Source organism: Amblyraja radiata, chromosome 13, assembly GCF_010909765.2.
Source record: "Amblyraja radiata isolate CabotCenter1 chromosome 13, sAmbRad1.1.pri, whole genome shotgun sequence".
Taxonomy (NCBI): Eukaryota; Metazoa; Chordata; class Chondrichthyes; order Rajiformes; family Rajidae; genus Amblyraja; species Amblyraja radiata.
The window spans coordinates 24,718,215-24,733,769 of NC_045968.1; the positions used below are offsets into that span (position 1 = coordinate 24,718,215).

The window sequence follows — 15,555 nt, forward strand, 5'->3', positions numbered from 1 at the left end:
CATGGCTCTTCCCCCGTCTTTTCTCCGAGCTTACACCCCTCTCCCCCAACAACTCTCCCTGCCCACACCCCTCTCCCCCACAACCCCCCCCCCCCCCGCCCACACACCCCTCCCCCACACACCGCCCTACCTACACACACGCCCCCCCCACAACCCCCTCCGCCCCCACGCATCCCCCCCCCACTCACACAGACATCCCTCCCACAGGGCCTGTTTCAGCGCAGTATCGCTAAACTAAACTAAAAGCATCACTCGTGACTAAACTACCAGACTACCAATTCTTCCCGTTTCAAAATATTTGTTCAGGTCACTTAAAACCGACCAGGATTGATTCCCGAGATGAGAGAGAGAAAGAGTCTCACCTGACTTCCACCAGGTCATTCGGCTTGTAGCTGGGATGCAAGAAAAACCAGACCTTCTTCACAAAATGGTCAATCGTGGGCTCTTTCCTTGAACCTCGCACATAAACCATCCATTTGTGGGTAGACTGATCATTGTCTTCCCTCTTGTCCGGGGGAATATACCTGCAGTGTTACAAAAGAGTCAACCAAAGATACGTAAACTTAACCTACCCAACAACTCCCCTCAACTTATTTCAGAATGTTAGGAAAACATAGAAACATAGAAAATAGGTGCAGGAGGAGGCCATTCGGCCCTTCAGCCAGCATCACCATTCATTATGATCATGGCTGATCATCCACAATCAGTAACCCGTGCCAGCCTTCTCCTCATATCCCTTGATTCCGCTAACCCCAAGAGCTCTATCTAACTCTTTTAAATTAATCCAGTGAATTGGCCTCCACTGCCTTCTGTGGCAAAGAATTCCACAAATTCACAACTCTCTGGGTGAAAACTTTTTTTTTCATCTCAGGTATAAATTGCCACCTCTTCTTCGACTGTGGTCCCTGGTTCTGGACTCCCCCAACATTGCGAACATTTTTCCTGCATCAAGCCTGTCCAGTCCTTTTATAATTTTATGTTTCTATAAGATCCCATCTCATCCTTCTAAATTGCAGTGAATACATGCCCAGTCTTTCCAATCTTTCCTCATATGACAGTCCCACCATCCCGGGGATTAACCTCGTGAACCTATGCTGCACTCCCTCAAGGGCAAGGATGTCCTTCCTCAAATTACGAGACCAAAACTGCACACAATACTCCAGATGTGGTCTCACCAGGGCCTTGTACAACTGCAGAAGGACCTCTATACTCCTATACTCAAATCCTCTCATTATGAAGGCCAACATGCCATTAGCTATCTTCACTGCATGTTCTACCTGCATGTTTACTTTCAGTGACTGGTGTACAAGGACACCCAGGTCTTGTTGCACTTCCCTTTTTCCTAATCTGACACCATTTGAGATAATAATGTCTCCTTGTTCTTGCCGGCAAAGTGGATAACCTCACATTTATCTACACTATACTCAATCTGCCATGCATCTGCCCACTCACACAATCTGTCAAAGTCACCCTGCAACCTCCTAGCATCCACTTCACAGTTCACACTGCCACCTAACTTTGTGTCATCTGCAAATTTGCTAATTCACTTTAAATTCCATCATCTAAATAATTTATATTGCAAATAGTTGCGACCCCAGCACCGAGCCTTGCGGCACTCCACTCCCCACTGCCTGCCATTCTGACAGGGGCACGTTTATTCCTACTCCTTTTTTTTCTGTCTGCCAACCAATTCTCTATCCATATCAATGCCATGTGCTCTAAATTTGCCCACTAATCTCCTATGTGGGACCTTATCAAAGGCTTTCAGAAAGTCCAAATACATACATCCACAGGCTCTTCTTCATCCATTTTATTTGTCACATCCTCAAAAAATGAGTCAAGCAGGATTTCCCCATCATAAATCCATGCTGAATTGGACCAATCCTTTTACTGCTATCCAAATGCGCCGTTAGTACTTCTTTAATAATTGACTCCAGCATATTTTTCACCACCGATGTCAGGCTAACTGGTCTATAAAGCCCCTGTCCCACTTAGGAAACCTGAATGGAAACCTCTGGTGACCTTGCACCCCACCCAAGGTTTCCATGAGTCGCCAGAGGTTTTGATCACTCGCCTGGAAAGCCTCGACCGAAGCGTGAGCTGCATCTACTGACCAAAGATCCTACACGATCTTTGCTACCGACCGCGCACACACACTCACACAGGGGGGGGGGGGAGAAGGGGGGGGCAGAATGGGTAAGTAAATATATGCATGCAATCTTGGGGAAATTTAACTACTGAAGGATTCTCCTGTTGATCCACTGTATTTTGTCAAAATGCATCCAAATCCTGGGGAATTGCTGGTTTTGCCTTCCCTTTTGAGTTTCCTGCTGAAATTACAGTAGACCACCTCAAAGCAAAATAAAAATTGTGATGTTCTGTTCACTGCGACAAGATTCGAGAACATCAAATCTTTTCATTCGGTAAGCTGGTCTTCCTAAGGTGGGGGAAGAGACTACGAAAAAGGAAAGCACAATGGAACTACAGATTGAGATGCACACCAAGATAGACCAAACCCTCACTTTGATACGTTGCCAACAACAATTGTCTTTTTGACGTAAAGCCGGGAAGGGTCTTCACTAGTTGTGAGGTAAGCACACCGCTGTTCTATCTCCTGAGGGGTTGGAATGCCAGGGGTAACCTAGGGAAGAAAAAGAAAACAGTGGGATGGGCATTTTGATCAATGCAATATTATCCTCCAGCTTTCAAGTGCTTGCCATCATTTTCATCTCTTCTCCTTCAATCTGCCTTCTCCATTGCTAGTGTGAGGTCACACGTAAACTAGAGGAACATCACCTCATATTCTGCATGGGTGGCTGACAATTTAACGGTATGAACACTGAATTCTCCAATTTTAGGTAACTACCTACAAGCAGGCACCTCCTTTTATTATCTTACCCCCTTCTTCCCGGTACCCTAACACACCCATTTCTCCCTTCCCCTTCGACCTATGTTCCCTCCTCAGGCTTCCCATATTCGCACTTCTTCTATCCTTATTTCACACCTTTTGTGTTTTCAGCTCTGGCTTTTGTCCAACCATCTGGCTTTCAAAACCCACCTGGCCCCTCAATCTTCCAGCTTTTTCCCAGCACCACAATCAGTCTGAAGATGGGTCCCAATCCAAAACGTCATCGCATCCATTCTCTAGAGATGCTACCTGACCCGCTGAGTTACTCCAGCACTTCTTAAGAATAACTCAAGAGATTTCTTACCCACATTGGAACTGAAAGCTGGATCATCTCCCCAATGTTTTAGCCACTTTTGTGCTTTATTCATGCAGTCTATCCTGAACTTCACCACTTCAGTGTCGGGACATTGAGTACGAACCATTATATTTACTTTATACGTTGACATTGACCAGTGTGGCTTGACATTATTTCAACTATGGTGGGGTGTGGCAGCAGAGTGTTCCACATTACCCTGCAATACATATACTCTTGTGTTAATTTGAGAAATGTCACTGTTCTATATTCCCTTGTAATGGAGGGGAGCTGCTCCCTGCACACTTTCAGCTTATTATTTTGGCCCATTATTTTTGGTCCATTGTTTGGGAAATTGATATAAATGCACTATTTTTTCAAATGGATTTAGACTTATTTTTGTTTTGTGGTCCATGTGAGCTCTTCAAGATACTGATGATCCCAAATGATCACTCAAGTCACCATTTTTTTGTGTGCGTATCTGAGGGCAGACCAAATGACTGCAGTCATATGGCAGCACTCACACATTATGAGTGGGGATTTCTGTTTCGTGGTGTGATCAAGACTATCTGGGCCTTCAGCACATCCCGTAACGACACTGCTTTCTTAGATTGCGAAATGATGCATTAGTGCCACACAGGTACTATCTCTGTACTGTGAGGGTTTCGCTCTTGTCATCATACCTGCCCACGGTTCCTCCCTGTTCTTTTTTCAGACCCATCAGGATTGATATCCTCATTCACTGCAGAGTGCGGTTCCTGCTCATTCTCCTTGTCAAGAAAGGAGTCAGCTTGGTGAGTGACCGAATCCGTTTCTGACTGGTTGGTGGATGACGTTTCTGAGCGTTGGTTGGCTGGAGAGGATGACCTTGAAGGAGATTCTAAAAATTTCTTGATGACGGGGTGGTTGAAAACAGTGGAATCGTATGGCCTTTGACCCTAAAAATGATTAAAATAAAACAAACAGTACACTCTGGTTATAGTATATCATGAAGAGAGTAAAGCACTAAATCCTGCAGCTACCTCTCCGTGACAGCAGGACTAGATTGTCCCAAAAGGTCACAACCAAATAACGCCACATCACCAAATCACATGCTCTAAAAAAAAAAGAGCTAGTGCAAAAAGATCAAAATGCATAACCTAAAGCATTTAAGAAAGAACTGCAGATGCTGGAAAATCGAAGGTACACAAAAATGCTGGAGAAACTCAGCGGGTGCAGCAGCATCTATGGAGCGAAGGAAATAGGCAACGTTTCGGGCCGAAACCCTTCTTCAGACAATTTAAAGCAATTGTACATTTCTTCATAAAGAAATATCAGAAAACCGTTATTGAAAATTCAGCATGAGATTGATTGGTTAGGCCGAACAACCTTTTTTTTTGATGCTGTGCAACTCTATGATCATAATGATGCAAATGTGCCTCAACAGCTGGCATATTGCAAAAGTAAAGTTTTATGTAATGAAATTTAAAGTTGCCCAAAGTGTCAAAGCTTTTACAAGCTTGAATAAGAAGAGAAAATGTTAGGTAAATCAGGGCAGTGGTTAGATGATGCCCAGACTGGATTTTAAAATCATCAGGCATCAGCAAAAGCCTAAAACTGAAAATGGCAAGGTGCGTCTGAAATGAAGATTTTTTCTTCAAACATTACTAAGCCAGACTACAAAGCACAATTAATGCCTTGCATAGAATATAGAACAGTACAGCACAAGAACAGGCCCTTGGACCCCTTCTAAAGGAGTTCTCTGCATTTACTCGTTGTCATTTGCTGAGGTTAGCATTGTCTAACAATTAAAGTAAATCATCATAAATTGAAGAAAGCATAGGATACACACCAATTTCCCCTTTCATTTTAAAAAGTGGAAACACGTTGCAATGTTGTACCATAGTTTGCTGCCTAATCTCTAAAGTTGGGAATATTTAAGGAGTTACATACTAAATTTAGAGATCAACAGAAAGTTAGCTTGGTGCAACAATTAATAAAAAAACATAATAAGGGTTTTCACTTTACAGTTTAAATTGGCTTTGATTCAATCATAATATTGACCATGCCACCAATCTTAAATTAAACTTCACTATATAATTGACTTTGAAAACAAAACTATTTACACCAATCAGTCATAAGAAGATTTTTTTTAACGTTTCAAGAGAACTCCAGGCATGTTGCCAAATTCCACTGTAAAGTACAACAGAAGGGGTCAAGAGGAAGAAAAAGCAAAATAAAAGGCACTCAGCAACTCAAAGCCAGGTTTTTAAAATCTAATTAAAATAGAAATTTACAACACAGAAAGTGGCCATCTTGGGGAACGGCTGCTAATCTGCAGCCGTCCGTTTGATTCACTTTTTTTTGTAGTTCTAGTGAGTCCTGTGTTTTGTTTGTGGGAGAAATAGACTTTTTAATGTGGGGGGAAGGGGGAAACTATATTTCTAGGTCCCTACCTGGTCGGTGAGGCAGCTTTTTCTCCGGGCTGCCCCGTCGACCCGTCCTCGTGGCCTACCAGTGGGCGTGGAGAGCCGTTTCCTGGCGGGGACCGCCCAGCAGCTCGGCTTCGGTGGCGGCACAGCGCTGGAGCGCTATTGCGGAGCGGAGCGGGCGATGCCTTGCCTGGGTCGCCGCGCTGGATCGACGCGCTGGAGCTCCGGTGAGCTGTGACCGAGTTCAACACCTCCGGCCTGCGGGTCTGCGGAGCGGAGCGGGCGGCGCCGACTTCAACATCGGGAGCCTGGGAGCTCCAAACCGGCGCGGCCTTGTCGGCTTCGGAAGCCGCGGTCTCCGGTAAGGAAGCGGCCGTTCCAGGTGGCCCAGCCGCTGAGAGGACTCTCCCGACACCGGGGCAACAGCACCCGGCGAGAACGGCCAGGAACATCGGGCCTCTGTAGAGGCAATAGCGGAGGCCTCAATAGGCCTGACTCTGGGAGAACTGGGGATGGGGACTGGACATTGTGCCTTTCCCCACGGTGGTAACCATTGTGGGGGGATGATTTTTTGTGTGTAAGTGATTATTTTAGTTTGTGTCCAAGATGGCTGTCGGAAGGGAGAGTGTACGCTGGCGCGGTTTAGCTGCCGCTGCTCTCCCTTCACATTTTGTTTTTGATTTTTTTTGTCTTTGGATCGAATTCTGTCTTTAATTTGTGTACTGGTGATGTCTTTATTATTTATTTTACTCCAATTATGTTTTTTTACTCTTGTTAAATTCTGTAAGGTGTCCTTGAGACTTTTGAAAGGCGCCCACAAATAAAATTTATTATTATTATTATTAATGCCAGTTGGAGCAAATTAAAACAATGATTTATTGCAGATTTTCAGATATCAGATTTAGCAAAGAAGTTCATTTTCCATACCTTTTGTATAAAGAAATACTTACCCCAACCTTCTCTATTCAACCTATCAGAAAGGTGTCATTTCAAAATTGTCATTACATTTTCCTAACCTTCCACAGTCCAGTGGAAATAATCCCAGGACCTATTGCACTTGTACTTACAGCAAATTATAGACTTGAATCCACAGATAGTGTGGTGATGGCAGCATATGGCCACTTGCCCTCATTAGCCAGGGGATAAAAGTATAAGAATAAGGAGCCCTGATAAAAAATATTTAGGCCACAGCTGGAATATTGTGCGCAGTTCTTGTGCTAATACTATTAGAGAGATTTGATTGCACTGGAAAGAGTGCAGAAGAGATTCATCAGGATGTTGCCTGAGACGGAGTGTTTGAGTGATGACTGGACAAGCCGGGCTCATTTTCCTTAGAACTGAAGGGGAACTGAATGGGAGTGCACAAATGCATGAGAAGCATAGATTGGGTAGATTGAAAGAAACTTTCCCCCCAAGGCAGAAGTGTCTAAAACATGTAGTGAGTACAGATTTAGAGGTGACCTGAAGGTTTTTTTCACCCAGATGGTGACAGTAATTTTTATATATTTCTCTGACAGCCAATATCATGCAACTGTTAAGGGAAGTAATTAGCATACAGCAATAGTTATGTTATTAAAATGTGATAAAGCAGAATACCCATTTCCTCCTCCTTACCTCAGTTACCTTGGGCTGCACAGCTGAAGCATAGTAATTGGCCACGATGCAGGCACGAAGTTTATCCATCATCCTTCTGGCCTCATTCAGACGCTTTAGAAACAAGCAGATATTCAATCAACTATATTGTACCAGTTCAACAATTGTTTTGTCGACAAATGAAACAAATCCCAAAACCTTTGAAGAAACAGAATTTCTGACTTTCTAAAAAGGCGCCCAAACTTCTTCAAGTTTCCAGTTTCCAGCAGTAGTTCAGCATAAAAAAACAGCTTTTACCTGATCTATAATCTCAATCTCGTGTTCTTTATTCCTCATTTCCACAGCAAACTGTTCCTTGATGATAACTTCAATTTTTTGTAAAGTGGCTTCACGTGCTACATAGGAAGTAGAAGGGATAATTTAGTTGTGCGACAATGACCTGATTACAGAAATTAAGAAGTTGGCATATGGCACACATAGTTACCAACATGATGGCAGTATTTCATTAAACTTCGATGAGAGTTTCTGAAATTCTACTTAATAAGAAGTCACAGGAATTCCTCATTCAATGCTAACTACTGATTTTCCTGTTCACAGAATTATTGTCCAAGATATGAAGCTCGTAGAGATCGCACTAACGTCTCATTAGGTTTCAAAAAAGTGATCTATTATAAAAACTATTTGGAATACTGGGCATGCATTATCAATTCTCCACAGAATACACTCAAAAAAGAATGGCCAAGGATGTAATGGATTTGATAAATAAATAGCAATAGAGTTCCATGCTGAAAACCATAAAAACTGCATTGACAATCTATATCTATACTATTACTAAAAGTCTCAACTTGACCACTTCCTGTCTACGTTGTAAATCAATTTTAGAAAATACACTACCCTATATCGCTATGATTTTTCGCCATCTTACTCACCGTCCTCCTCTCCTCCAACCGCCCCAAGGTTTTTTCCGATCGGTGAAATAATAAAAAAGTTATGAATGTTTAAAAAATCGTGAGGTCAGCAGATTGGTCTTCTCGCCTGTCTGTCACCATGATGAAGGTAACGCCCCTTCCGGGAGGGCAGGAGAATAAAGCCTCAGAGGCCGGAAGTGAGTCAGTCACCCAGGAAGACCGTGAGTGAGAGTTGTGTCCAGAACTGTGAGTCTACGCCATGAGTGAACTGAACTGTGAGTCTGCACTGTGATGCTTGAACTGAATTGACTGGTTGGTCTGCACTGTGCTGCTTGAACTGAATTGAAGTGTTGGTCTGCACTGTGCTGCTTGAAATGAATTGAAGGGTTGGTCTGCATTGTGCTGCTTGAACTGAATTGAACGGTTGGTCTGCACTATGCTGCTTGAACTGAATTGAAGGGTTGGTCTGCACTGTGCTACTTGAACTGAATTGAAGGGTTGGTCTGCACTGTGCTGCTTGAACTGAATTGAAGGGTTGGTCTGCACTGTGCTGTTTCCCCATTGCCAGAGTGAGGCCACACACAAATTGGAGGAACAGCACCTCATATTCTGCTTGGGTAGATTAGAACCAAATGATACGAACATTGAATTCTCCAATTTTAGGTAACAATGACACCCCCACCAGACCACCCTACCTGGACTCACACTTATGTTTCCCCTCCCCCTCATATCCTTTCCTCTAGCTTCACAATTTACAACTCATCAATCCTTACGTCTCACACCTTCTATTTTAATCTCTGGCCTTTGTTCCAACCATCAACCCCTATCAACCCTTCCCCCCCCCCCCTCCCCTGTATTCACCTATTACCTGCAATGCTTTGTCCTGCCTCCAGTCTCACCTAGCTTTCCTTTCCCCTGTACAACCAGTCTGAAAGGTCCAGACCTGCAAAACCGGTTTATAGTGCATTTTTAATGGGACAAACAAAAGAAGAAGCTCAGTTGTAAGTCAAGAAATTAGATGAAATACATGATTTAACTGCATCATAATTTTGTGGGACTTCCCACTAACACTCTCCACACTCCAAGTTCAATTACAATTAGCCTCTGTCGAAATCCAGATATAATTAGGATTTCCATTCTAGAGCAGTGGAAAGTAGCCAAGTTGGAACTCATTTGTGGAACCTTAATTGCAACAATCTCTTGTTTGCATTGAATGGCAAGTGATAAATCAACCACTAAATAACAATAATGTCCAATCTTTTTGCTTCACCATCTGATCTTCAAAATAGCTCAGTATGACAAAATACGAATGGTCCCCTTCTGAGGAAATGAAATAAAGTGTTGGCTTTCACTCACCTGAATGTTCACTGACTTTACACCGTTTATCCTGATGACAGACTGAGATATCCTCATAGTCCGGATCTTTATCCTCAATTTTTCTTTTCATGCCTGACATCTTCAGAGAAAGCTGAGGAAAGCAATGGTTAAAGTGACTCTTTCAGATTATTTAAGTCACAGTATATTGTCAAACATGCGAGTGCTAAAGATTAACCATAGGAGAAATAAAGTCATTCGTCGCCTTAAGGAGCAGTACTGGTTTATCGCAAGTTATCGCTTAAGTAATCCAAGGGGTGGTTTTGGAAGGTCCTCGAAACAGATGATCATGGCAAAATCGGGAGAGAATCTCAATTCGATAAAGTTGTGTTCTCAGATTTATCTTAGATTATATATACAGCGCTCAAACAGCCCCTACCGGTTGCACCAGTGTTGCCCTACAGATGGCAAATCTCCTGGCTCCTCAAACCTATATCCCTGAATTAACGGATTAGTGATAGTTTCTCTGTCATTCCTTGCTTCAGCGGAGAGAGGCTGCCCACCAACTTTAACGTTAAAAGGCGATCAGCCAACTCTAGTTCATTAAACTGGAAGCAAGCCCGAAAAATTAATTGCTTCCAAATGTGAACGGGGTGTTGAGGCTGGGCAATGGTTCCATCAGGCATGGAGAGCGAATCTGTTCAGCCCATCTTTATCCATCCCCCCCCTCCACCCTGCGAGTACCGACCCGTTCACTGGTCCCGGGTATGTGGCACCTCTCCATTCTCCCTGACCAATTTCTGATATTCTGCTGGTGGAGGTAAACCACAGGACACACAGTAAATCTCCATTGTATGAGACTGTTTAATTATTATCAATCCTGGAGTGTTTGTAACCTTATAAAATGTGAATGTTTCCCAATATACTCGATATGAATGGACAGCTCGTTTACAACAGGTTTCGTCCGCTATAACCAAAATCCGTTATAAAGTGGTCCATAATACTGAGGGTAGGCTATATTTCTCTTTCAGTTGGTGCTTTGTGTTTCAATCTCTCCGAGTAAGCAGAGAGGAACAGCACCAGCAGATGATCAGATTGGCAGAAATAAGGGCCAGGGATTAAGTTATAAGATACTTAAAGATGATGCAGCTGTGGTCAAGACAGTTAACACCCCGTGTGGGGCAGAACAACAGACAATAGGTGCAGGACTAGGCCATTCGGCTCTTCGAGCCAGCACCGCCATTCAATGTGATCATGGCTGATCATCCCCAATCAGTACCCCGTTCCCGCCTTCTCCCCATATCCGCTGACTCCGCTATTTTTAAGAGCCCTATCTAGCTCTCTCTTGAAAGCATCCAGAGAACCTGCCTCCACCGCTCTCTGAGGTAGAGAATTCCACAGACTCACCACTCTCTGTGAGAAAAAGTGTTTCCTCATCTCCGTTCTAAATGGCTTACTCCTTATTCTTAAACTGTAGCCCCCTGGTTCTGGACTCCCCCAACATCGGGAACATGTTTCCTGCTTCTAGCGTGTCGAGACCCTTAACAATCTTATATGTTTCAATGAGATCGCCTCTCATCCTTCTAAACTCCAGAGTGTACAAGCCCAGCTGCTCCATTCTCTCAACATATGACAGTCCCGCCATCCCGGGAATTAACCTTGTAAACCTACCTTTCACTCTCTCAATAGCAAGAACGTCCTTCCTCAAATTAGGGAACCAAAACTGCACACAATACTCCAGATGTGGTCTCACTAGGGCTCTGTACAACTGCAGGACCTCTTTGCTCCTATATTCGATTCCTCGTTTTAAAGGCCAACATGCCATTCGCTTTCCTCACTGCCTGCTGTACCTGCATGCTTACTTTCATAGACTGATGTACAAGGACCCCCAGATCCCGTTGTACTTCCCCTTTTCCCAACTTGACACCATTTAGATAGTAATCTGCCTTCCTGTTTTTGCTACCAAAGTGGATAACCTCACATTTATCCGCATTAAACTTCATCTGCCATGCATCTGCCCACTCCCCCAACCTGTCCAAATCACCCTGCATTCTCCTAGCATCCTCCTCACAGTTCACACTGCCACCCAGCTTTGTGTCATCTGCAAAGTTGCTATTGTTACTATGAATCCCTTCATCCAAATCATTGATGTATATTGTAAATCATTGATGTATATTGCGGTAACCCACTAGTCACTGCCTGCCATTCTGAAAGGGACCCGTTAATCCTACTCTTTGTTTCCTGTCTGCCAACCACTTCTCTATCCATGTCAGCACTCTACCCCCAATACCATGTGCCCTAATTTTACCCACTAATCTCCTATGTGGGACCTTATCAAATGCTTTCTGAAAGTCCAGGTACACTACATCTACTGGCTCTCCCTTGTCCATTTTCCTAGTTACATCTGTGGTGATGTGGTGATGGTATTTGAAAGCACGATTCTGAAATTAGCATTATTGGTCACCAGCAATGATGAACAGAACATCAGAGTTTGCTGTTTCAAGAGAATAGATGAACAACCACAATTCTTTAGTTTAGTTTATTTTAGTTTATTGTCACGTGTACTGAGGTAGTCAAAAGCTTTTGTTGCGTGCTAACCAGTCAGCGGAAAAACTACATAAGTACAATCGAGCCATCCACAGTGCACAGATATATAAAGGGAATTATGTTCAGTGCAAGATAAAGTCCAGTAAAGTCCAATTAAAAATAGTCAAAGTGTCTCTAATGAGGTAGATAGTAGCTCAGGACCATTCTCTAGTTGTTGATAGGATGATTCAGTTGCCTGATAACAGCTGGGGGAAAAACCACCCCTGAATCTGGAGGCACAAGTTTTCACATTTCTGTACCTCTTGCCTGCTGGGAGAGGAGATAAGAGAGAGTGATCGGGGTGAAACTCGTCCTTGAATATGCTGGTGACCTTGCCGACATAACATGAAGTGTAAATGGAGTCAATGGAAAGGAGGCTGGTTTGTGTGATGATCTGTGCGGCATCCATAATTGTCTGCAATTTCCTGCGGTCTTGGATAGAGCTGTTCCCAAACCATGCTGTGATGCATCCCAATTAAATGCTTTCTATGGCGCATCTGTAGAAGTTGATGAGTTGTTGGGGACATGCAGACCTTCCTAAGCATTCACTCAGTCGGCACAGTGTTAGGGAGGTGAATAGACTACTGACAAGATATAGAGGTGAATTCTCTTGGTGTGTAAAAGGGATGGCACATTATAAACAGGTATTCAAGGTCAGGGAAGCATAATTGTGCTGAGACTCAGTTTAACATAATAAATGGAGAAACCCTGAGGTTGTATAGCAGCGTCAGGTGAGACGGAATGGGCAATGTGCAGTAAAACAAAGAATAATGGGCCTGTCCCACTTAGGCGATTTTTTAGGCGACTGTCGGCGACTGTCATAGTCGTAGGAGTCGCCGAAAAATCTAATACATAAAATTTTAAAGTGTCTATATTAGAATCATAATTTTAACAACAACAAAAACCCGGTCAGCACTGGCGACACCTACGTCACCTGGCGACAACCTACGTCAACCTGGCGACAACCTACGTCAACCTGGCGACAACCTACGTTAACCTGGCGACAACCTACGTTAACCTGGCGACAACCTACGTCAACCTGATGGCAACCTACGTTAATCTGGCGACAACCTACGTTAACCTGGCGTAAAGGTATGTTAACCTGGCGACAACGTATGTTAACCTGGCGACAACCTACGACAGCACCTACATCAGGAAAAGTCAACCTATGCTCATTGGCCTCAAACCCACTGTCGCTAAAAAATTTTCAACATGTTGAAAATCCAGCGGCGACCAGAAAGACACTACCACCCTTTGGGCGACTGAGATTACTCACAACCATACAGGCGACACCTCGGCGACAGCCTAGTCACCTGTAGTTGCCTAAAAAATCACCTAAGTGGAACAGGCCCATTAAGCAGCCCCTGATCTTCCTCAGCAAAGGCACCTTTGTTCTGAGCTCTTCATGCTAGTCCTTGAGTGATTAAGAGTTCAATCAATGGAGGGTCCACGATCCCATGGTTTTGGTCACACCTGGAGTCAACCCCTCTCCAAATGCCATGGTTCTTGGAGAACAAATTTCTAAAGGGCCTGTCCCACTAAGGCGATTTTTTTTAGGCGACCGGTGACTGTCAGAGTCGTAGCAGATCGACGAAAAACCGGCGACTCGACCACCCTACGACAATGTCCACAACGTATCACCTAGTCGACGTCAAGCTACGGCAAGCTACTGACAACCGGCGACCCAATCATCGCAACTTAGGACCTCCACCTACGACCACACCTACGACAACCTACAAGACCTACGACAACCGAAGTCAACCTACGTCCAACCGCGACAAGTTACGACAAACTATGACCCTGTCGGTGACAACTGAAGACAAGACAATTCAGTCGCCGGTACCCAATTCAGTCGCCGGTACCTGTCGCCGACTGAATTATCTTACCTTGTCGTAACTTGGCGGTCGTAGTTTGTCGTAGGTGTGGCCGTAGGTGGACGGCCTAATGGGTCGCTGGTTGTAGGTAGCTTGCCGTAGCTTGACGTCGACTAGGAGGTAGGTTGTTGTAGACATTGTCGTAGGGAGGTCCAGTCGCCAGTTTTTTGACAACCTGCTACGACTGTGACAGTCGCCGGTAGTCGCTGAAAAATTTGCCTAAGTTGGACAGGCCCTTAAGTCAGCAATGTGGTATCCTTGAACAGTGCATTCGTCTCCGAGCACAGGGTGTTCCAAGGGTTTAAACCTGCAACGTGTGTACACGTGTATGCATGTGTTCACATGTTTGTTCATCGCACTACCAAGATAGGTTGCACAACATAGTACCACAATTAGGTGCTGAAAGTGCTGGACCCAAGACTATTTGCTCTGTATATTCACTTTACTAATAATGCATGTATAAGATCATGCATAAAATTTGAATTTGCAATGCAAAGGAGGCAGTAATAAGCAGCCCAAAGGCATTTGAAGAGGCTTCATTGTATTAATATTTTGTGATTATTCATTATGACTAGTAGCTCCAATTATCCATTGTGCAATGATTAAACTTCTTTGGACGTCTATAATATCAGATAATATCAGACATGTTGGCACCAAGTTATGTTCAGCTGTCTATAAAAAGATAAACATCTCAATTACCTATGCATGGCACAAGACACTCACAAACTCTCTTTCATTTTCTAATCAGCCAGAAATTGGGAAACTATAGTCCGATTCTAGACAGTAAAAGAACAAATAAGTCACAAGAGGGATCCTTCACCTTCATGCAGATCAGAAATTCTTAGCAGGAAGCATATAGCACTACCTGCTGTTTTTATATCATTGGCGAGTTCATAAAAAGGAGTCAAGGTTCACAGCTCCAACAGTAATCTTTGGGCATTGTCAAAGTCACCAGAGAAACCAACAAACACCGGTCATCTTTCCAAAGGCCCCAAAAGAACCCAGACAAACGCAGATCATGTTCATAGAGTCAGATTAGTTGGGCATTAATTGCTCAGGCTCAGGTTATGTTCATTAACGTATAGATTGCGGTGCTGGCTTGAAGGGCCAAATGGCCTTCTCCTGCACCTATTTTCTATGTTTTCTATGCTCAGCTCATGGAGATCCACGCATGTGTCCATATTCACGATTTTAATGCACTAATGGATATTAATGTCAGTTTTCTGGGTGAAGTTTCTCACTCAATTAATACTAATAAAAAAACAAATTGCACTTGCAATAATGAAATCATCAGTATTTCACATATTTGCCAAATCTGTGCTTCAATAGGAAAAGATTAACAACGTCAGAATATAGCAATGCATATCTAAAATATCAATGAATATTTACTGGATGGGACCTGAAATATTCATGCTAATATGCACGTACGCAGGACATCCCTCGCTACCAACGCCCTTCCTTCTTCTGCACCTTTAAATATCCTTTTCCACCAAACAAATAGTGTTCCCTCTGCCGCCACCTCCTACTCACTCGTTAATCCCGACATCCCCAATGGCCCCATTCCTTCTCGCACCTAAAACAGTTACCCTTTCCATTAAATCCATTTACTCCTCCTCCTCCTTCCCTACCAAGTCCTTTCTCTTGCCTTCTCAAAACCTTTACATTCCAC

General features: G+C 43.7%; 1 protein-coding gene across 7 annotated transcripts in view; it reads right to left on the minus strand.

Annotated features, from left to right (window-relative positions):
• yeats2 (YEATS domain containing 2) overlaps positions 1-15,555 on the minus strand; it is a 118,311-nt gene that overhangs the window by 100,563 nt on the left and 2,193 nt on the right. For all 7 annotated transcript variants that reach the window (XM_033031443.1, XM_033031446.1, XM_033031447.1 and 4 more), the window contains exons 2-7: positions 9,469-9,580; positions 7,502-7,599; positions 7,226-7,318; positions 3,884-4,138; positions 2,523-2,641; positions 363-524 (exon numbers count right to left, since the gene is read on the minus strand). In XM_033031443.1, the coding sequence (XP_032887334.1) occupies positions 363-524; positions 2,523-2,641; positions 3,884-4,138; positions 7,226-7,318; positions 7,502-7,599; positions 9,469-9,568 (827 nt within the window). In that variant the 5' untranslated portion in view covers positions 9,569-9,580. The remainder of the gene's footprint in view (positions 1-362; positions 525-2,522; positions 2,642-3,883; positions 4,139-7,225; positions 7,319-7,501; positions 7,600-9,468; positions 9,581-15,555) is intronic.